Below are 23,880 nucleotides of genomic sequence, written 5' to 3' on the forward strand. Positions count from 1 at the left end.
GCCACATAAAACCCAAACACCTGGTCCTGTCTTCAGTATACCAGGACCCTTCATTGGCTTGGGTGGCCTAGAGACACCTGCATTTGCAGGAGTGGAAGAAAGAACATTCACCTCTGCAAGCTGCAGGTCCCTCCATGGCTGCAAATCCTCAAGGGAACTGGGCTGAGACCAACCGAGGATCTTGTGCCTTCCAGTCTGCCCTCTCTCATGCAGGGTTAAGAAGTGCAAATGTATTTTCTATCTCATTGACACCTGGTTCCCATACCAGGTAACATTCACACCTCCAGGGACCTCAAAGAGAGCAGAATCAGAGTGAGACACAATGTGAAGCACACCTCCAAGGCATAAGAAGGTTCTCCTTCAGCAGCCAGCTAGTTTCATCTGCCTGTTGCTTGCCTAGTTCCCTCTCCCTCTGCAGGGCAGGTGACATGGTGACACGTGGAATGAAAATCACAGATGATGCTCCACTAATCCCTTCTCTCGTGCAACAAGAGGACACCCACATACACACTGCTTCCTCCCCTGCCCTTGCTTCTGTGCCAACTGAGTGCTGGCAGGGAGCTCAGGGCTGCTGAGAACAGCAAAGGTTTTGCTGCTTTGGTTGACCTTTAACTATTAACCAATTTTGTGGAGACTGAAGGGAAAGGTGCTGTTTGTGGGAGGTGATATGTAGAAAGGAGAAAGAGTGGGAGTAGCAAGTATCATCCAGTAAGAGCTGTCTGAGCATGTTTACACATTTTGACCTTGGCTGTCTTAAGGACAGAGCCCTTCTGGGTCCCTCACAGCCATGTGAGGCTACAGGCACCCATGCTTGGCTAAACCTGGGAGCTAAGTATTCCTGGCCTGGGTAGCAGGAGATTGCCTGGCAGTAGAGGCATTGCATAACTGTGTGATTGAACTTAAAAACCCTGCCAAATGTGAGACCACAGGCAGAGAGTGGGAGGAAACCCTCTGGTTCCACTCCTTCTGGTGACATCATGGCACAATTCAAAGTTGATCTCCAAACAAACTAGGAGACACCTCACCCTGGCTCTCCTAGCTTCAATAAACACCAAAGACTCCCTGTCAGGGAACTGCTTCAGGCATACCTGAGCAAGGGAAGGATGAGTGTCACGTGGCTCAACTCAGCCCTGGGGCTTCTTGCAGCATTGAGATGGTCCTGCAGCCCATTGTCTTTCCTGATCTCAAAGGTGCCCATTGCCACTGTCATAAGTGGGCTGCACAAGGACGTGCCAAGTGCCTTTGCTTTGGGGTAACAACAGGACTCAGCTCTCATCTGCTTTTCATTCACCCATAATCTCAGTATTCCTCCCTGGGAGGATGCTGAGAAGGACAACAAAGTGAATTGTCTCTGGGCATGCAGGAAATCATGTGGGACTGGAAGTAATATGGAAAAGGAAAATTCCAAATTTTCCTAAGCCTGAAACATTTAGTCTGGCTTGCTTTGGCTTTAGCTTGGAATCCCGCCTAGGTCAGCTGGGGGCACTGGAGTGGGTCTATGCAGATTAGCAATGTCCTTTCATGGCTGGAAGTGGAGAAGGGAGCTAAAGAGACCAGGGCTGCACTGCTGGCACAGTTGGGCCCTACCCACACCCTGGGCTCAGGGCAGAGGGTGGTTCTTCACAGTGTCCTCACCTGGTGCTGTGAGAGATGCTAAACACTGACCATGGCAACACTGGCACGAGCCTGGTTCTGTGGTGACCTGGCATGGGGCAGTCCACATTTTTGCTGTCCAAGGCTATCACCCTCCCAAGCAAAGGAGACATTATCCAAGCTGCCTGCTGGGGCTGTCCAGCTTGTGCCAGTTTCCAGATGGTGTCAAGATGCTGCTGGCAAGGGCTGGCTGGCCTGGGCCGAGCTGTGCTGTGCTGGGAACCCCTGAGCAATTTCTGAGAAGGACAATCTTGTTTGAGTGATGGGGAAAGTCCTTGACAACAACATGTTTGCTAGCAGAGCAGGTGTCCTGCTCTGGAGACCTCTGGGGCTGCCTCATGCTGCAGAGGATGGGAGGGTTCTGGATGGAGGCTCTGGAGTGCCCATGGTCTGCATGTCCGGCACACTGCTGGCTGTGCTGCGCAGCCTGCAGCAGCAGCAGGGGGAGATGGCAGGCGTGAGTGTCAGCCTGGGGACGCCCACAGCGTGTTTCCTTTCCAGCAGCACACAGGATGTAGCTGTCATGGGTGCTCATTAGCGCACAGCGCGATGCTCCCGATTTCCATCAGTGCGTCTCTCGGTTTGAGGCTCCCTCTCAGACCCAGTTTTTAACAGGGTCACAGCACTGAAAACCCCCATCCCTCTGAGGTCTTCTCTAGGTGCAATTTTTTTAAATTGCAATGAAGAAGCCTGTATTCTACTAGCATCCCATGAGCACCGCTGGCCATTTATGGAGTTTGTCCATAAGGGCTGCAGTGCTGGTGGACTCAGCTAAGTCCTAGGCAACATTGCACATGCTGCTGCATGTTCCTTGTGGCATGTAGATGGGAATAGCTCTGTGTGTGAAGAAAGGTCATGAAAACCTCAGAGTTTCACTTAGAAGTAAAATTAAATTCTTAGTTGTTTAGAGATAAGCTGGTTATGACTGAGGCTTGGACACAAAATAAAAGTTGTTTTTAACAAGGTGTGTTGGTGGAAGTACGGATTCTGCCCTGCATGGAGCAGCTGTTCAGGTCAGCATCTGTGAGGGCAGCAGCTGCTGCCCAGCCCTGGGTGTGGCTTGTCACTGGCCACCTCATGAGTACTCTGCTCCCACCAGTCTGCAGGTGAAACAGAGCGAGTGCTCCAAGTTCATCTCCAGTGGGAAGTCTCCAGCTTACTTCAAGCCCCATCGTGCAGCACTGTAATACAGAAATAGCAGAACTGGTACCACAGCACCCTTTGCTCAGCCTTTGCTGCTGTTTATAACCCCCAGACAGGGAATGGTGTTAATTGGGAACAGGGCTGTAACACCTGAAGACCCTGCAGTCTTTTTAAAGCTGCGTGGATGCTTTTATGGCCCACTGCACTGGGACACTTCTGGTCACATGGCTGTGTGGGCTCTGCAGGCCATCCTGCTGCAGGCTGATCCCTGGTGGGACACATTCCCAATTCACCCCACTGAACTCTTCTAGTCAGAGCCCACTGGCACTGCTCCTGGAGTCACAGGTATGTTTGTGGCAACATCAGCCACTGTCAGGGCAATATTGTTTCAAAACATGTTGACTTCCCATGTTTCTGGAGTTTATTGAATGCATTTGGGTTGCAGCTTTCATGAAATTGTAATTTATCAAAAGCACAATGAAGAATCACAGGCCAAGTTTCTGAAGCTCAAATTTAAGTTAGGTCATAGGTAGAATAAAAGTTTAAAGATCTCTACCAACAAGGACATATATTTCCCCATGAGAAACTTCGTAGTTTGAGTGATATTTTTGGTGTTACTTTTTTTAACAAATGTAACTTTTCCAAAGAAAGCAGACATGTTCTATAATAATGTCAGCCAGCCTCTGAGTTTCTCAGCAGTACAATTTCTATTAATTGTTTTGAGCCAACCCACACGAGAAGCTAGACACATTATTCTGTGTTTATAAATAGGTCTGTTTTCACAAAACTCTTTCTCAAGGAAATTGGTCTTAATAAATATGAAGTACTTTCACTTATTACTTGTATTATAAAAAGAGAAGGATCCTGCATAGATCAGAGCCCTGCTATGCTAAGGGTTAATAATAAGACAAATCTTACCCTGAAGAAACCTCATCTTTTGAGTTTGCTCCAGGTCTCTGCAGTCCCTGATTGTCTTATGCCTAACTCCAAATTAATCATCCCCATCCCTCTGTTGAGTTCCTAACTTCTCCATTCCTCACAATATTGTTATCCTTATGAGGAAAGGCAGCATTATTAACCCTGTGTTACAGATGGGGACTTGTGGTGCAGAGGTGAAATGTCATGTTGAATGTTGTCTGAACCAGAGCAGGGGGTGCATGCCCACTCTTCTCCTAAAAGCAGCACCCTGACTGCTATGCTTCCATTCAGCTGGTCCTCTGATAGTATTACATTTTTATTCATTAATTTCCCATTGGTCAGTGTATGAAAGAAAACTCACAGTATATTATCAGCTGGTTACACAAGGGAGCTAAAACATATAGCTACTATAAGTGCACAAAGGGTGAAAAATAAAGTTAGTAAAAGTGAATGAAAAGTGAAGGGCAGGAGCAGTACAGCTGCCAAGGAGTCGTGGGAGGGTATGGAAAGGAAACTGAAGCTTTAAGCTGACCCATAAAACTCCGTGGTGTTACCAGCAACCTCACTGAATTCACCTTCAGAGATTGTGTTTTGCAGTAACCTTCATTGACACCTGCCCACTTTAGTTCTGTGGTCAGCCAGAAACCTTCCTACCTCCCTTAACCACAGCCTTCCACACCGGGGTCTCCGCTGTCAGCCCCCAGGCTCTGCATGACTCACCCCCTCTGCATCTCTGCAGACACTTGCCTGAGCTTTCTCAGCTTCTCATGGCAAGAATAAAAAGGCAAATAAATGGGGTTGCATGATGACAGGAATCAGATCTTCAGTTTTGGGACAGGATCCAGAATCTCTGTAGGAGAGCTCAGCACATGCTGTGCCTCCCTGCTTAGACCTGGCTACCTGGGCAGGAAAAGGAACATGGGTAACACACAAAAGACCACACAGAGCCCAAGCTCTCCCACTATTTGTGCTTTCAGTGAGAAGAACCCCCCATAATTATGTTTTCCTCCACAAGGAAATGCAGTGTCACCTTCATTATCAGGTGGGAAATCAAGAGAGTCATTAGTTAAATGACTTTCCCAAATGTCACACTAAAGGCTGCAGATAAGACTTGCTTCACTTTCCTGAAAGACAGTGAAGTGTTGACTTCAATACACTGCTCCTCTCAGCTCCTGCAACTGCCTCTGCAGTCATGGCAAGGGTTAGTCTGTGTCCACTGATATCTCTAACATGACATCAGTGGAAATCTCAGTGAAAACCCTGTGGGGTAGGAATCCTGCCCCCATGAATATTTGAAGAGGATGCACGTTAATTAATGTCTTCCCTGTCAGGAGTGGGCAATGAAGTTAGCACCAAATGAGCAATATGCAAACTCAGCCTCAGAGGTACACAAGATGTCTGGTACAAATTAAACATCAATTCTCAGAAAATATCCTCTATATATCCCAAGGAATAAGTTTCATTAGGGTCTCGGTTTGTAATGGAGGCTGTTTCCTTTAAAGCAAAAGATTTGCCTTATGTACTGCCTGAAGTTAGTCATTGGTAGTTTTCCAACATAAATCCAAAGGGTTTCTGATTGGCCTGTTGACTAATAACCAGAAAGTAAGAACAGGATTATGCTTATGTTACCTTTATCTAATGCTAATGATAATTTCTCAATGGGTTCAGAAACCAGACACTTCAGTGACTTTTATCTCATGAGCCAACTCTTCATGCAATGTCTGGGTCTGCCCTGGCTGATTAGAATATAGCCTGCATGCTATTGCAGTAAGGAATTGGTTTGAGGGCTGGATGATACCAGTTTCTAAACCATTGAACCTGCAGGAATAACAAATTTATCAATTTTCTGGAAATTACTAATGGTTCACTCCAACAATCACCTGCATTAGCCCAATCTAGTTGTGAAATTCTGAAAGGGAAAGAAAAAAATCACATTTAGACTGAGAACAGTCAGGAGTGGACGGTTCACAGTTTGGCAACCAGCTCACAAAGGCTATTGCTGCCATGTGAAATTCATCCTCACTGTGTTGTGGCTATGCAGGACAGTGTTCCAGTAAGTGCTCCATGGCATATGCATAGCTCACTGCCTGCACAGAAAAAAATCAGGGAATATTTCATCTGTGACTGCTCTCTATCCTGAAAGGTGACAGCTTCATGAAGGTGGGTTACTTGTAACAACTCCACCTTTCTGCTGTGAAGTGTAATAGAGGCTTTCTTTTCTTTTTATGCTTCTCTAGGTGCAGGGGCTTTAGACCACATCTGCAGACAGCAAGTCTGGGGGTTTGCCCAAGATGGCAGCATTTTTTGAGACACAATTGACATTTTTTGTTTCAAGGCTGATTAGATTGTGCTGATCACACACACTCAAAAAATCACTTTCCACACGGCTTTGTGGGCCTTTTCCATTGCTTCACATCACAGTGAAGCCACCAGTGGCTTGGTCACGAGGCTGTGAGGTCTCAGGGAAGGACTGTGTGTGCAGCACAAAGGAAGCTGGGTCTGACCTGACTTTCACAACTTTCTTCTGCACCTCAGAGGTTTTGTATATTCATTGACTCTAATGCATTCAGTAGAAATGATACTTCATTTTGTAAGATGAGCTGATTCAAGGTCTTGATGGCCATAAGTGCTGTGAGGCAGATGCTGATGAATAAACTGGGGCTCTGTCCAGGCTACTGAGATTAGCACAGCTCGAGGGATGGGCTAAGCAGGCAGCCACCCACAGGAGCAAAGAGTGTGAAAAGCATCACAGCTCTCCTGCCCACACTGTCTGGAGAACAATGTGGAGGCGAGGCTCAGGACAGAGGGAGGTGGCAGCTACTGCTGAACCACCTCTTGGAGCAGCAAATTAGGGGCTGGCACGAGCTGCAAATTAGCTGATGGCACCAGCAGCAATGTGGATTAGAGCACTGAGAATGCTCTGCAGGAGCGCTTGGTAAATGCTGCCTCCTGCAGAAATGAGAGGGAGGGCCCATGCTAAACATGAAGTGGGGATGAGGCACTGGCACAACTTTCCTGCCCAGCACACTCTGTTTTCATAGACAGATGTCCAAAAACCAAAGCCAGAGGGAGAAGGATGGAGGAACTCAGGGCTGGACAAGAGGCACGACTGCTCCTTCAGCTGATCACCCTTATCACCAGCTAACACAGGGATGCTGCTGTCTCCTTCCTTCAGTGGCACTAACGGCCCCTTTTTCCTGCAGTTGTCTGGAGTTTGTAGCTGTTGTGGGGAGGAGGGTAGGGTGGGGTGTGTGATAGTATTTTTCACTCGTAACACCTAGCAAATTATGGCATCAACAAAAAACAGAGCAGTGGGCCCTAGGCACTCCTTCAGTATTTGAGTTCCTCCTATCTTCCTGGGCTGTAGGATGATTCTGGGCTCTAAGATGGAGCCATATGGGAAGCCAGGAGGTGTCACACAGAGCCACTTCACAGACTTCAATCAGGAATGTTTCCAGCAAAAGGAAAATGTGTTAAACTCAGCCGTTCTCACAGTCTGACAGCTCCTGATGTTCATGTCAAGAAATGAATGCAAAAAAATGTGCTCTCTCTGAACAGAGACATAACAGCCAAATAATTAATAAGAGCTCACACAGCACATCTTGTCCCTTCCCCATGCAAGGAATGCTCAAGGCCTTGAATTTTTGAAAAATGAAAACTCAAGATATTGGCTCCCTTTCTGCCTTTCCCCGGGAAGATTTTTTTGTAACACATAATGAGTCCACTTGCAACACCACCATGCCCAGTTAGCAGAGCTGTTTGACTAACTGCACTGGGTTTATTTGAGGGGAAATCAGGGTACTGAGGTGAAATAGCTGCAGTTCAAATAACAGTGTTCTGCTCATTGGAAATAGTTTAATCAAGGAAGGAGGCACTGCCACTAACATCACCCATTGGTTTGTGTAGGTAAGTTGTGACCTGTAGTGAAATGAGGCAATAAATGCTATCACAACCAACTCTTCTGCCTGTTTTGAAGGCTTTGCTATCCAAAAGAAAGAAAAACAGGCGGAAAACAGAGAATCAGAATGCACCAATGAGAAACTGCCAATGGGGGCTTCTCAACAGCACTAGCAGAAACTAGTGACAGTAATATGAACAAGGAGCCAGCATGGTAGCCCTTGGCATGGGGTGTGAGAGATGGAGGGAAGAGGCTTATCTCCTGCTGGGCTTGCACAGGCCTGGTGGGAGGGCGAGAAGAGCAGCTGGGTGCAATAGCAGGAAGTGCAGTTCCCACCACCTCTCCCACCCATCCCATCTACACCAGCATTCCCCACTGCTGGAGCCACAACTCTGCCAGCCCAGCCACCTCAGGCACCACAGGTACACTCCCACACCTGCAACTCTCCCGGGGTCCTCTAGCGCAGGACACTGACGGCAGAGCCCCATGACACAAGCATGGGCAAGCCAGGGTGCATCACCTTGCTCCTGGGCATCAACCCCCTGTGCAGTCACTCAATGTACCTACCTGGCTGAAGGCAGCCATGGCTTGCTCAACCCTTTGCTGAATAAGAGCGACGGCGCTGAACACCGACGGGAAGGAACAGTCTTGAGGGGCTGAAAACAAGAATAAGTTTGTCATCAGTTTCCATCCTACAGCAAAGCTCCCACAAAGCTGAGGGGTTTGAGTACTTATAGGAGTCATTGCTACAAATTGTCTATGGGAGGAGAATATGTGTTTGTGCTCTTAACTGCTGGATGTTGCCAAATTTCCCCTCAAGTGTGAAGGCTCCAAGCCCCACGGTGGTCAGCACAACAGCTGCTGTCACACAGGGCCAGCTCAGCTCGGGAGGTGCACAGCCACAGCACTGGGGACAAAGCCCTGGGGCCACCAGCTGAGGCACCCCAGCAGGTGTCACTTAGGGCAACCTCAGCACCAGTGTCTGCACAGGGGCTGCTCAACCCGAGCTCCTTTTACAGGGAGAGGGGAGGCATGGACACTTGCAGGCACCAAACTTCCCTCCCCACTGTTGCAGCAGGCTTGGGAGAATAGGAGCCATGTCCTTTCCCAGAAGTGCCCACTTCTCTGTCCTGACTGTAAAAGGCCCTTGGACCAAAAGGGTGGGATAGAGACCTCCACACTCTGTAATGCAGGGTGAGAGGAGGCTGAGCTTGGTGAGCCCAGCATGCAGAGGCAACGAAGCTGGTTCCAATTAGAGGTGGGTAAACTGCCTCCTCCAAATCCACAGGGAAGCTCCCAGCCTCCTGAAAATCTAAAATCCCTGCAATCTGTGCTTTGGGACAGCAGGTTCTGTGTGGCTGCCTGCCATCTGAACACAAGTATGAGTGCTAAGGAAAGAGGCTATTTTAGGAACAAGTGACACAACAGAGGAACATCAGAGGCAAGAAATGGCTCCTTGCTGCCAAGTGTTGACATGAGGCCAATAAAGGGCAGGTTACTGCCCTTTTGGGAGGATGCCTGTCTTATTAAAGTTGTAGTTACAGAATTTTTTTGAGATACTTGGAAAGCAGGGTGATATATTTACAGAGAACTTTCTGAACATTTGGCCTTACTAAATGAGTGGAAAGGGAATGATTAAAATCACCATCTGCTTTATATTGAACTTTGTTCCAATTTCATGAGAATTTAATCAGCTTTAACCTCTAACTCTCAATTTTTACTCCTTAAAGTATGTTAGCAGCATACCACCCCATGCAGTACACAAATGGCAAACAAGCCCTGCTGGGGGTGTCTGCAGATCTCCTCTACCACAATCTCACCAAGTCAGTGCAAACCAGCCCAGCACAAAGGGCAGGCCCTGCACCACATGGAGCAGAGCTGGAGGCATCGTGTGCTCCCTGAAGGTGTCTGAGACCCTGAGAAGGGTGACAGGGAACCCAGCTGAGGCCACCCCATGGTGCCATGGCCCATGTAAGCCAAGCAAATGCAGTTTCCCAGAGGAGATGGGTGATGTTCCCTGTTATTATTAGCAGAAAAAAGTAAAGCAGCAGCAGCAGCAGGAGAAGTCACCTTGCTCTGGCTGCAGTGAAAAGTGCCAGCACTCGTGGCCATGAAGCTGCAGCAGTACTGCACTGGGATACTAGAAAACTGCTTCCTCTTGGCAACAGTGAAAGACAGGAGAGATTTGTATATTTACTCCTGGTTTATACCAGTTTGACACTGGTATATTTATCCCAGTGTGTGTATGTGGGACCTTGTGTGACAGGAGTAGGTGACACTGCTTCATGCCTGCAGGGGAGCTGGTATCTGAAGGCAGTGCTTGTTCCCATGCCTGCACTATCATGACCCTTGTTGGTGTCTACCTGGTGTCTACAAATACCTAAATATATGCAATCTGAAGTCAAAGAAATGAACTTTGAAATTACTAATTACATATGTTATCAGAGCATCAAGTCTTTTCTAGGTATTGACTCATTATTACCAGAAGTTCTTCTGCAGGTGCTGCTCAACAAAAGGTCAGTACATGACAAAGCCTATGTTGCTGTCACAGCAGTCGCTGCTGAGCTCATGGAATTAAATGTGTTTTGGAGAAAGGTTACCCTTCTAAGATCATCTTAAGATGTTGTAGCGTGTTGTCTTCCTGTTTGAGCCCACTGGGACTCTGGCTGGGGAAGTCCTCTAGCTCCAGTTGAAATACCAGTATGTATGGAAGGCATGGTCTATTCATCATTGGTTTTACAGTATCAGGATAAAACACCAGCCTAGTGATAAAGCAATGGAAATAGCTGCACCCTCCAGGGGAAGTGAGGATGAATCCTGACTCAGGCAGAGGCCCATTTTCTCCCCAGTTTATTCCCTTGTATTCTGAGCTCTGACCACACCAGCGTATAACACATCAGTGCTGCCTGTCATCCTGCCTCCTTTTAAATCCACGAGGACTGCTCAGTGCAGATTCCCAAACAAGATGCCCTTGGGAGGGCAGACACTATTTCTTAATCTAGTGCAACATCTGAGAGGTTGGCCAGGACTCTTTTCTGAGCCCACCTAGGACCAGCCAAAAGGTACTGTCTGTGCAGAGCAGACAGGGAATGCTCAGGGAAATGCAACGCTGCTAGCACCCACCCAGAGTGGGCATGGGGGTTACAGCTGGTGGCAGCAGGATGCTCAGGGTGCCTGGATTGATGTGTCGCAGGACAGCAAGGAAAGAGCTCTGCACTGTGGGGAAAAATTGTTTTGCTTCTCTCCTCAGATCAGTGTAAAGCAAATTATTTCTGTTACTGCTATTCTTATGTTAACTCTATTCTAGAGTTACTACAATTTCATCTACCAAATGCATATAGACATGATTAAATAAGCTGTGTATTTCAAGTGATGAATGTATACACATGCACACTTTGACATAAGTGAAAATATTGGATCTGATGTTCCTCCTCTCATTCCAAATACAAGGGACTTATTGTTTGATTTATTGAACAAGGTAATGTCATGTCATGAAGAACAACTTTATTCCCCAGTGTTGCTGCTACTTTGGTGGAAAAAAACTACATGTGATTTTTACTTAACACTGCAGCAGGTGCAGAGAGGACAAAATAACTTTGCCCTGTGTTCCAAGACCTGGGAGAATTTGAACACAGTTATGTCAGTATTCACTATCAATTACATCATACTTTCTCTCTTCAGGGGGTTTCCTCCACTTAACAGAAATCTTTTTTTGTTAACAGAGGATATCACAGTTTCTGCCACAAGTTTAGCTCCAGCCCTTCTTACTCCTGTCTGTGACCTGTTCTCATTCTGAGACACACAGTAAATAATGCAAGGATGTCATCTGCAGATGGCAGAACTTCAAGAGCACTCACTGGGAGCCATTTGCTCCAGGAAATCACCTACATCCACCATGCAAGGGCTTCACCCCAGGCAAAGGCTTCACACCAGGCACCCACAAGGAGATCTGCCTGAAGACTCGACCATAACCAGAAAAAGAGCAGGGAAAGTCTGAAAAGTATCCCAGTGCTCTGCACATTGTAGTGGGATATAGATTACTGAGGGTGCACAACAACCCTTGCACTGAATTATTTCCTTTTTGCAACTGGCACAGAAATCAAATCTCCTTTATTATCTCAAAGCACTCCACCAAAAACCCTGAAAATCCAGAGTTCAGTCATCCTTCTTCAGATGAGCTAACCATATCCTGCTGGTTTATAGGCACAAATGCATTGCTTGTCTTCACTCATTCAGAAAGCCTTTTAAAGTGTGTATACATGTCATCTGAAGAGATTTTTGGGTGGCCAGCTTCTTCAGCAAGTAACAGCCAGCACTAGATGAAAACCAATGCCATTTCTAAAACCTTGGACTTCTGTTTCTTCATGACTTTTAGAAATGCCCTCACATCTACTAACATACTTTTACAGTCCTTAAGGAAAAACAAAAAGACTCTTCACCCTCTTCTACCACAATAGGTGAGAGTCTTTGTGAAAATTGTGCCCTTCTTCTCCTGAAAGAATCCATCAATGGCAGGAAGACTCAATGTGAACATCAGTTCACTTGAAGTGATCACTTCAAAGCCCACAAGACACCAAAAGCAGAAGAAGAGAGGACAGCCTGGAGGATGTCCAGGAGGTGTGGTGGCAGGTAAACCTGCCTTTCCTCAACCAAGTTTTCCCAGGGACTCTCCCCAGTCATGGCATGTACAGGCACATGCAGAGGAGGCTGGGACAGGGGCAGTTGTGACCAGCCCAGCAGATGAGGCTGCCAAAAAGGGGAGGAAAAGGGGCTCCTGAGGGCAATGAGTAGTTTAAATGACTTTTTTCCTCGACCTCTTCCCAATTTTGTCTCTCACATGAGGTCACTAGCAAGGAGGTGACAAGAGGTGTGAGGATGCCATCCAAACACTCTTCAAGACATTGGTTTTGCTGCACTGCCAAACCACCTGCAGATGCTCCTGGTTTCATGGCTCAGGATATGCTTGTGGGAGCCAGTGCTGCTCATCTTGAGTCATGGCTCTGCTCCCACTGGGAACATCCCTGGATGCTGCTGCCTTGAAGAGGTTGAGCATGGCAGTGCTATTTGTCATGGGCCAAAGAGGGTTCAGGGCTGGCTTTAACAGTTTATGTGTGATATTATAATTTATACAGATTTTAGATAATTCTGCTGCAGTGCCAGGCAGCACTCTCAAGTGCTTCCTAATCCATTAATGCAGAAAAACCCTGAGTAGTGCATGCACTGGCCATTTCTGCAGCCAGTCCCACTAGCTGACATTTCAGATGAGCAGCCCTCTGTGAGTATTTCCCAGTGACACACAGATGGGTGGCATTATCTGTCTCCTCTGTCCTTCATGGACAAGGGCACCTCTGTACCCCCCTGGGATCTGTTAGGTGCTCTGCTGCCTCACTGCCCCCAGCAGTACCCATGAGAGCTGCCCCATGGATATTCCCTTAAGAATTTGTTTGGCTCAGTCAAGCTGCCTGGGAAGGAACTTACAAATACATGCAAGAGGAGGATTTCTGGTCTTTGCTGTATCAGCGTGGGCAGAATGGTCCCTCTGAAATAAGCAGCAGCAGCCAATTTAAACTAACCAGCCCAAGGTGTGGGTCCAGGCTTACACAGAATAAACCAGACAGGAATTTGCCTTTATCTGGTCCACAATAAAACTCTTCCATAGCTACTTTGTGCCACTATCATCACTCAAATCAGCACAGTTACTCTGGGCTTCTAACAACACAGCAATAAACAGATTTTTGTCTAAATAGGTTTAAAAGCTGGCAGCCTGGTTATGGGGACTGATGAGATTTCCTTTATTGACTGTGCAATCAGTGTGATTTAGAGTCTCCACAGGGGCCTTGCTGAAGGCTCTCCAAGACCCAGCTGTGACAAATCCCCACAAGTTCTGCTGGGCACTGCTGCTGGAGACAGCGGCTGTGGTTCTGGGACCTTGTTCCTCCCCCTCATCTTCCCACCCTCCTGATCCTGCCTTCCTGGTGTCCTGACCTCCCACGGGGCCAGTTATTTGTCTGGCATCACACCCCTGCCTTCCAAGGTAATAAATTACTGCAGGAAGCAGCTTTGCACTGGCCCTCATTAGCCGCAAACCCCGCCGTCCCTTTTCCTGGCGCACCGTGCAATCTGTGACTATCGGCAGCACATACACATTTCTCAGGCTCCCAGGAGAGCCCACAGGTCTGTGGCAGATGGTGCACCAGGCTGATGGATGCACAGGGCTGGGGAAGCAGGTCACCCTCCTTGCCCCTTGGGATCGTGTCCCAGCACAGCCTGGCCCTCCTTGTGATGTTCCATTCCTGTGCCATTGCAAGGGATTTGTGGATGTTGTTAAAATCCACAAAAGTGGGAGGTAAGGTGAAGAGCCTTTTTTGGTACTCTCTTTTTCCATTTTCAGAGGCTACTGCTATTCTGGAATAACATCAGGCTTAAGCAAAATAGATCCACAAAACTCAAAGTGAAGTCTCAAAGCGCAGCAAAATGGATCTATGTCCATGCTATAGGTGCAATTACTGGGACTGTGTTATGTCTAAAGAAAATAGCAATATTTTTCAATGTATATTGAAAGGTTACCTTTTAATAAAGCTAAGTAAAAATTGATCTTGCCACCACCAACTTCCCAACATTCTCTGCTAAACAATCACCTACTCTTTTCTTTTTGTTTCTTGTCTACTTTCTCGCCAGAAACAGAAAAATAAAGAGTGGTTAAAAAGAAAGAAATGGGAAGAAGAGAGAGGAAAATATGCATATCTGAAACTTTCTTTTTTTTTACAATGTTCCTGCAAACAACTTTGAAGAAAATGTAACTATTATTTGTTTCTCTTTTTTCCTCAACTCATTTTTGTTTTGGTTTAGTTTTTTAATGTAAACTCTTTCTTATTGTATAAAAAGCCCATTTCTGCTAGCGGCCCCCTCATTCTGAAGAGCAGGAGGAACAATGGAAAACCAGATCAGTTGTCATGTAAAATGACAAACTTTTATATTTGGAAGCACTGAAGCTACCACTTAAGATCCACACATCTCTGTGTAAAGGTAAACCCTGCAGAGAGCCCCTCATTTTTTGCAGAAAAGTCTATATGTCAGAGCTGACAATGTCATGAAGAAATGTCACTATTCAATGCAGAGATTCAGTTCTCAGCAACATTCTTTTTGTTTTCCAGCCAGCACCTCGCTCCTGTCTGAGGTCAGACTAAATGATGTAACGCTCCCCTCTGGCCCCGCAATCGATGGGCCGGTGGCCGGGGCTTCTCTCCCTGCTGACGGCAGCGTTCGCTGCAGCTGAGACCCCCCCCCCGGGGACCAGGCTTCGGTCCTGGGCTCACACGCACTACCAGGTGCTATGGGACAGCGTTCACAGCATGATCTAAAGGGAAACGTGTTTCTTACAACGATGTTAAACCTCTTCAGAACAACAAAAACAATAAAAAAAACATCTTAAACTCTTCCCCTCACATGGATATAGCCAAGAAACCCACCAGCTTCATTTTACCAACGTCCATTTACTCGTGGCTGAGTAAATGTTTGTTTTGTTTGTTCTGTTCTTCAAGACTGCTGCCCTAACACGGTGCCAGAGCAGTTTGACAGTGCAGTGACATCGCCAAGCACTCTCTTTAAATCCCATTTCTGGCAAGAAGGGAGGGACTGCAAGTCGACCTGTCCTCTGCTCATCTGACCCTGCCTCCACCCGGCTCCCGTGACCCCTTTCTCGGGATGAGGAGAGCTCTGCGCTGCGGGGCAGGGACCACGAACCCCTCTGAGCCCAGCAGTCCGGCACCGGCCCCGTGCCCCATCTCCAGTCCTGGGGTTTGCTTGTCACCAGATTCGGGACCAGGCTCAGACCCCGGCAGACCCTGAGCTGTCTCTATGCCCAGGTCACCCGCGGCAGCAGCAGCCGCATCCCCTCTCACACCCGGCAAGGAGCGCGGCTGCCCCGGCCCTGCCCGCCCCGCTGCGCCCCGCACTCACCGCCTCGGGCGCGGGGTCCCCGCTGCCGCCGCCTGCCCGCGGCCCTGGCATCGCCCCGGGAGGCGCCGGAGCAGCGCCCGCTCTGGGGCCCGGTCCGGGTCCGGGTCCGGGTCCGGGTCCGCCTCGGGCGCGGAGCCGCTGCGAGTGAGCGGAGACCCCGCGCCGGCCGCCCCCGGCCCTCCCCGCCGAGGGAGGAGCCGCCGCCGCCCGCAGCAAACCCCGGGGGTCCGCGGGCAGCGTTTGCAGGATAAGGGGAGGCAAAAATCAATAGGCGAGGGGAGAAACGAAGTGAGAAGTGACTTACAAAGAGAAGACCCTTCGCGGGTTCTTCACAGCCAGCCCTTCACAGCCAAGCCCTCCCTGCCTGGACTATTCCTGAGGCAGCGTGGCAGGTATGAATGTAACACCGCAGGGTGTCAGACATAGCGAGCGCCAGGGCTGGGCAACTTGCAGACGAAATTTGCGTCCATCAGGAATGAAGGAATGAGGGATGGGACCAAGTGGCATAAGGGATAGGGGTCTGTGTCACCACTGGCTTGGATGTGAAGACTCTGTAATTCTCTCATCATCCGTACAAGTGTCCACTTCAGTCTCAGGACATTCTCATCGTCCTGGGCATAGGTTTGGGGAATCAGCTTTTTAATTCTGGTAAGAATGGCACAAAGCTCTTAAGAAACTGAGACTGGCTTTCTGCTACCCAATGTTCTCCATATCCTTATTGAAATCTAAGTGACCCAAGTGCTGGGAAGCTTTATCGCTTCAAAGTGGATTATTTCTTCTACTGATTTGCCTGTACGTAACCATCATATTTTACAAGTGACCTGTTCTCACTGAGTTGTGCTGCTTGGCAGCTAAATTTGCAGGATTGTTTCAAGTAATGATGAATTGTCTCCAGATGGGACACTTGCTCTTGCAGTCTGGATTTTGGTATTTTCACGAGGAAAAAAAGCATAGGAACTGCTCTTTCCCATGAGTAGGACAAATGTCCTGTCAAATCTGGGCTGGTTAATAAGAGCACCAGTTTGTCCTTGAGGAGGGGGAGGGATGAAGTATCACGTCCCTGACTGCTCACAAGGCACTCCTTAGGGAAAAAAACCCCAAACAAAACAGCAAAATACAGCACCTTTCAAACCCACTCAACCACTTTCAAACCCATTTTCCTTGAAAGGAAAGGTAGATACAGATCCCTGCATTAAGTTGCTTCGAATGACAGCAGCTCTGCCTCTGCTTGTGTACAGCCAGCTGCTGCCAATCAGCTACCTAGTTCTGCCAGCATTTTCCTCCCTTTCCTGGCTCTGTGTGATTCAGGGACTTCTGGAGGGCTTCTTGGTTTGTTTGGGTTTTTTCTTCTTGTATTTTTTCAGCTTTATTACTGAGAACATCACTTGTACCAAATATTAACAAAAGTTCATTTCAAGCTGCTGGGTCCGCTCTGTGACATCCTCTGGCAGCCTGCAAAAAATCAACAGGGAAGTTACGTGAGATTTGGCATCATCACTGCAACTATTGTGAAGACTCAGTTAAGCCCTCCAGGACATGAATGCAGGCCAGATTTTCAGGAAGTTGCAATATGTTCCTGGACAGCATGATCAGCAGTGATTGATTTCTGCATTTACAAATGTGTTTATTATTTTACATTAGCTCGAATTGAACAGATAAGAGACCTCCAGAGAAGTGAGAAAGACCATTGCTTTGCTGTTTGGATCAGAAATGTTTTCTGTATTGCTGCAAAGGGAAGAAAATTTTACTAAGCTCACACAACATCTTGGGCAGGACTTATCGGCGTGTAAAATACTGGCTAATTTAAAGGTGACAGCTGAAGACTACAGTGAGAGAAATCAGAAATGCAAACATGGTCATCTTATTTCTTACAATTCATATTTCTTTTGATACTTATGCTAAAAAAAGAAACCACTTTGATCTGCACAAAGCCTCATATGTTTAAACAGACTAAGATTAACTGGGATGCCTAACTAAAACAGGCACTTACCATTTAAGATAATAAAAAACTGCTATTTGAAATTCAAAAGAGACCAAGAAGTTAAAGAGACACTTATCCAAGAGCTTAGCAGGTTTTCATTTGCGGATACTTAAGGGGAAAAAAAAAAAGGTGAAGACGCACTCTGGAACTCAGCCCAGTAAAATCAGAGCGGAGTCTGCGAGCTCCTGTGAGCTTCATTACCAAAGGCCCTGCTGCTCGCCAGCCCCTTTGCTTTTGCACTCCATCTGCCACGTCTTGTATGTGCTGAGAGCCAGGCTCTGCTGCCATCGCTTGTGCTGACAGCTCCCCTCAGGTGTCCCCAGCAGCCCCGCTCCGACCACCTGAACAGTGCAGGACCTGTGCCAGCTCCGGGCTTTCCTTGGGACTGGGATGGCATTTCACTGGCATTCACTCAACACGGCTTTTTCTCCCTCCTGGAAGCTTTATGCAATACAGCGAAAATATTATTGTTGGTTTTATTATTATTAACAATAACAATAATAACAATAATAATTAGTTCAAAGAATTGATGTAAATTCTCCAACCTGAAGTTTCTTCCACATTTATTTGCACCACCTGAAGCTGAGTCAGTCTCCTCTGCCTGCTGTTCCTAAGGGAATCAGCTCAGAGGAGAACATATGTACATTCAGGTACCTGAGCATATGTACCAGCCTGTGAGTTTGAGTGCGCTGGGTTAACCTTTGCTGGCTGCCAGATGCCCACCCAGATGCTTCCTCATTTTCCCTCCTGAGCAGGACAGGGGGACAAAAGTAGATTTAAAGAAAAGCTTGTGAGTCTTCCTGATCACTCCTTGGCTCTGGAGCTGGTGAATCATGGAAGGCAAGCAGGGAGCCTTGGGGGGTGTGTGTTGCCAAGGGTGTGCCATCATGGCATCCATGGCCGCCTGCTGTTCTCTGATGTGCAGCAATCCCACGACACAGGCATCCTCCAGGAGGCTGGGCGAGGCAAGCAGATGTTCCAACTTCTCTGAATCGATGGCAACTGCATCAAAAGCCCATCAATGCCTTTTTGGGTCCTTGAAGTACCCTCTCCTGAGACAGTCTATGCCAAGGATACACAGGGCTTCTGAGCTGGTCACAACAGTGTACTTTTGCCATTTGTCTCCTGTTAAGTTCACCTCAGCCCCCAGTATAGACAGCTTTTGTGATCTCCCTGTTAATCCAGAAATCCAGATGGGTTCCTCTCTGACATGCCATAATGGCATTAGGGTACGCTGTGCACCAGTGTCTAGCAATACTTTAGACTTCCATGGATCCAGTGTGCCAGGCCATCAATTCCACAAAGCTGGTCACCCCTCTCCTCCTCCTGATCAAAGGCAGTGACCCTCTATTCTAGGCTGGAGACCCTTGCAGCATCAGACCAAAAGTTCCTTCACCAAAATCAAGAGAGGCGCTCTTAATCCTCTTCTATATCAGGGAGACTGCTGGTTGCCTTCCACCATCTCAACAGCAGCTGAACTGACAGCACTCATGGATGGCCCTCCTCATCATCTCTCTTCCCAGCCAACTTGTGTACATGGGCTCCTAACTCGGAGGAGGGTCACCATCCCACTTCCTTGTGAGCTCACTCAGGAGGAACCAGAGTGGCACACAGCGTGTGTCTGAGTGCCCCTGATGGCCAAGGCCCTGACCTGTGGGGACAGGAGAGAAACAGGTTTCCTGCAAAAGTCAGAGTAAGTGGGATGCTCTCTTCACAGCTCATATATTCAAGCCTGGTCAGTCCATTGTCTCCAGGCAGATGGAATATAATGCTGGTGAATTTCAGACAACCCTTCTGCACTTTCTCATGTACAGTGGCCATCTGCATCTTTGGAGACATGGTTGTCATCCAGGTCACCGTAGGGACTTTCCAGCACTGCTAGTAGTCTCACATACTGGTTGCCCTCTTCAGTGCTAGTGGCAGTAATCTTCTTGCCAGACTGGTGGCTGTAATGTTTCAGCATATTTTGAAGTCTGCCCAAGTTTCAGAGCCGGTCATTTCTCTCACTTCCTCCTCTTTTTGCCTTGCTGAAGGACCAGCTGCCTGATCAGACACCTCCTCCTCCTGCTCCTGTACTAATTGCTGGTATGGACCCATTTACCTCTGCATCCAGTGATTCTTTTTGACTGCTAAGTGTTGCCACATGTGGTTTACATCCCTGTCTCGACCACGTTCCCCTGATGGTGCTGAAGGGAGGCTCAAGAAGCACAAGGAAAGCCCCAGTGTAGTGCCAAGAGCTGCTGGGTTTCACTGGAGCAGGCAAGGCACCCTTCAATCAAGTGCCAGCTCAACATGCCTGTGGAGGTGCAAGATCACAGGCTATGTGAGGTGATAATGCCGCCAGGCAGCCACCAAGTCCTGCCACACACCATGAAGGCACCCAGGGATCGGTGGCCCAAAGCCTTGTCACCTCACTGGCAAACTGGTTCCCTGTAACACCAGACCAAAAGTAGTTTCTATGCAAATGACAAGAAGATGACATTAATCAAGCAGCCTAGATAAGGATGTGGTGAGGAGCTCTGGAGAGGAAGGCAGGCACATCAGTCCCGGAGGGGAAGAGAGAGGTGCAATCCCTCAGCTCTCCTCAGGAAAGCTCTCCTGGCACAGAAGCAGTGCCCGTGCCAGGGCCAAGGCAGGGCTATGCTTTATCAGAATGCTCCCAGGCATGGTGAAACCCAGAGATAAGCACTGCAGCAGGAGGAGCTGAAAGCAGCCACTGCTGAGCCTGAGGCTCTGTTACACTGTAAATCCAGCGAGCCCTGTGTGCCATGCAGAGCCCTGCCAATTATCACCTACGGCAGCTACAGTACACCCAGATCAAAACTGCCTTTATCTTGTGCCCAAGGAAAAGGACTGGTGGGTTGATCTTGGCTGGTTCCCAGACACCCACCTGGATGCTTTCTCACCTCCTCTCCTCAATTGGACAAAATAAGGTTAAAAAACACCTCAAGGGTCAAAGACAGTTTAATAAAAAAAGCAAAAGCTGTGCATGTGACCAAAGCAGAAAGAGGAATTAATTCCCCGCTTCCCATCAGCAGGCAGATGTCCAACTGTACCCTGGGAAGGAGAGCCTCAGCTCGTGTAATGGTAGCTTGGGAAGACAAACACCATAATCCTGCTTTCCCTAAGCTTCTATTAAAAGAGAGGTGCAGCCTCTCCTTTGTGTGCTGTTTGCTCCGAGGGCTGGGAAGTGGGATCTGCTGAGCCCTTGGCAGGGACCATGCAGTGAAGGAGTATCTTACTCCATGTGAGTGCTGGGGGCAGGGGTGTGCCTCTGCAGCCCAGAAGGTCTCTGCTGGAAGGAGATTTAGCAACAGAGAGTACCTGACTCTTGCACTGGGCCACATGAACACTTTACCCCTGGGGAAATGTTCCCTGCAGAGCTGGTGGCCGGCACCTTGTAGAGTGGCTGAGGCAACCTCTGTGCCTGGGTTGGTTTGCTCAGCTCTCCAGTTGCTCTTGAAGGACTGTTCTGGTGTTTATGTCCAAGTCCAGAGCTCATATAATCCCCAGATGGACTTTCCTGTTCAGGTCAGCTAACTAGGTGGAGATGTGTCATGGATCACACCCAGGACTGCTGCACATAGATCAGGCATTGCAAATTATTTGGATCTGCACATGCCAGGATGTTCCACAACTCTGCTCAGGAACTGTATCTTGAAGGAAAAGAAGCACATATGCACTGGAAAAGAGGCACATCTGCATCCTTTTCATATTTCCAGCCCTGACTGGCAAGAGCTGCTTGCAAAAGCAGTCCCATGGTCTGGAGAGAATCTGGCATCAGGCAGCATGGGGTGAGGCAGAATTTGTCCCTTGAGGCCAAAGCACAACACCAGAGGAGTTGCTGGTGAATCCTGAGCAGTGAGACAGCAGGAATGCATTCCTTCTGGAAACACTGCTGCAAGTGCATTGCATAAAGCTTGCTGAGCTGTCCCTCCAGGTTGCCATGAGGGGAAAATGTTGGTGTTTAATGCAGGCAGCTACTTAGTTGGGGACTAGGGTAGGAGCAGTGTCAAGGGTCTGTGCCGGGAGCTCTGCTCCTGGGAAAGCAGCCAGAGATGCTGGAGGAAATGAATCACCAGTGGCAGCTCTGGGACTGCAGACTAGATGAGTTTAATGCAGTGTGAAAACAGAACAAGGCTGATCCCTGCACAGGGTTTGGTAATAAGCCCATGATAATCTGCGCTTTTTGAGGTACAGCATGCATTTTGCAGGTGGCTGTTGAGTGTTTAATTTAATTTGTTTTTATAAAGGCTGCTCTACATGGAATTGGGGTTTGAGTCTGTGTATTTGATTTCAGAAGTTAAGCAGTATAAAGAAGGGGGTGTCCTGTCATTTCCACTGGACTGTGGGACTAGATTTCCACATGGACAACATTCCTGGATGCATTTTCAAAGCACCCAGGAGCTTGAGCTCTTCTGAAAATTTTCCCAGCTTTATTTTGCAGCCCATGTGGGATACAAACTTTTTGAAAGATTTGCTCCAGAGAACAACTTCTGGTTTTCAGTGGTTTAATTTAGCCACATCCTTTTTCTTCATGAATATTGCAGGAAGATTTCTGTGGCAACCACAAACAAAAACCCAGAAATTCAGCATCTTGCCAATCTGTGTGCTGAAGCCTCTGCTTCACTCTCACAAAGTGTGCTGGAGCTGTGGCACACAATTTCTCTCACCTTCAGCTGAGTCACCTCATAATGGTGGCAGAAGGCTAAAACACCAAATTCTGGCAAGAAGGTGACAAGGGCTACTTACTGGGACATCCAGAAAGATGTTTGAATATAGGCAGGATAATGTGTTTTTTCCTCCAATCTCAAAGGACAGGCTGAAACAGCTCTGCTGAACTTTTTGAAAGCTGGGGTGTGGTGTGGAAATATTCAGCAGCTGCAGTTAAAAAGCCCTGGAACCCACAACTGTGGTGTGGACTGAGTAGAGGACATGTGGACTTGTCAGGGGCATTGGACTTTAAAGGTCCCTTCTAATCCAAACCATTCTGAATCTGTGCTTGTACTGTGGACAGTGTAGGGTGACCCAAAGTTTTGGTTCCTGACATTAAAGTATGGCCAGATTTTCCAAGGGATCGACACCATTGGGGTTCAGCAGAGGAGGGAAGTTCAGACGGGTGTCACAGTGCAGGTGTGCCATGTGCAATAGGTGACATTGCTGTCACCGTTTCTCCATGCGGATTGCCGCGGGCTGTCCTGCCCTCTAGTGCCTGCAGCGCCCGCTCCTCCGGCCTCGCTCCGCTCCCCCGTGCCCGCCTCACTCACTCGATGATGATGCCGCGGCTCCGAGCAGGGAGCGGGAACTGGAAACCCCCGTGGCCTCCCCTGTGCCATGATGAGTGTGCACAGCCAAACTGGAGGAGAAGTCCTGTGAGAAAGTGAAAGGCTTCTTATCAAATCCACACTGTAGAGGAGGCAGACTTCTTATCAAACACAAAGTCCAAACTGTTTCCTTCCAGCTGACATATCCAGAAGTGCAAGTTTCCTCAAGGCTCAAAAGAGCCTGCAGCTGACAACTTCTGCAGCAGCCAGGCATCCTGTAGCACCCGTGCCGGGCTGTGCAGCCCCACATGCAGTCAGGGCTGTGTGCCAGACCCATAGATGGGGAGCAGCAGCCCCCTGGAAGCCAAGACCTACATCCAACCACATAGCTGCCTTTCTGTGTCTCCTCAGCTCTGGGGTGATGGATCAACAGTCTCTTTTTCTAAAGCCTCTTGAAGATCTGAATGACTTTTTGGTTTTAGACTTAGTGGTGGCAGCACATAGGTTTCTGAAGAGGATGTCCCTATCCCTCTCCAAGTTGCTATCCCCTGGCTCCATGCATTTCTGGCTTACAGTGTTCTGCTTTATCTAAGTGCCTCTGAATACTTTGTAACACTCTCAAAGAGCCTCTAACTGGTGATGATGGGAAAACAGCCTTGCCAGTCACTCCATTTTGTCCAAGGCAGATCCTGCTGGTGGCTGCCCTAAAAAAGAACAGTGTAGGAACAGGGCAGAGGCTGCAGTGCCTCAGCTAACACAGTCACGGTGCTGTGGGACAGGCACTGACACGGGGCCTCCACAGCTGCTGGGGGTGAGCTTGGTCACATGGAGACCACCACCGTGTTTTGCTCTTCAGGAACAGTAGCTGTGGGGACTGACTGGGAGTGCTTTGAAAGCCCCACAGCACAACCATAGGCATTGGGAAGCCTCCAGTGACATCTCCTGATGTCACCTCATCTATGCCAGTACATGGACTTCTGCAATGCTGCCTTTCAGTCAAGACCTTGTCATTCAAGGTCTCATAATTATAAATAACCCCACACTCAGCTGCAGATGGGGATTTC

General features: G+C 48.2%; 2 protein-coding genes across 2 annotated transcripts in view; one reads left to right on the forward strand and one right to left on the reverse strand.

The window, feature by feature from the left end:
• Positions 1-15,622, reverse strand: part of TAGAP (T cell activation RhoGTPase activating protein) — a 44,932-nt gene extending 29,310 nt beyond the window's left edge. Inside the window, exons 1-2 of the mRNA XM_058020195.1 lie at positions 15,572-15,622; positions 8,180-8,268 (exon numbers count right to left, since the gene is read on the reverse strand). Of these exons, the coding sequence (XP_057876178.1) occupies positions 8,180-8,268; positions 15,572-15,622 (140 nt within the window). The remainder of the gene's footprint in view (positions 1-8,179; positions 8,269-15,571) is intronic.
• Positions 1-23,880, forward strand: part of LOC131081060 (T-cell activation Rho GTPase-activating protein-like) — a 68,009-nt gene that overhangs the window by 42,356 nt on the left and 1,773 nt on the right. The gene's annotated exons all lie outside the window — the stretch shown is intronic.

This window comes from Melospiza georgiana, chromosome 3 (genome assembly GCF_028018845.1).
Source record: "Melospiza georgiana isolate bMelGeo1 chromosome 3, bMelGeo1.pri, whole genome shotgun sequence".
Taxonomy (NCBI): domain Eukaryota; kingdom Metazoa; phylum Chordata; class Aves; order Passeriformes; family Passerellidae; genus Melospiza; species Melospiza georgiana.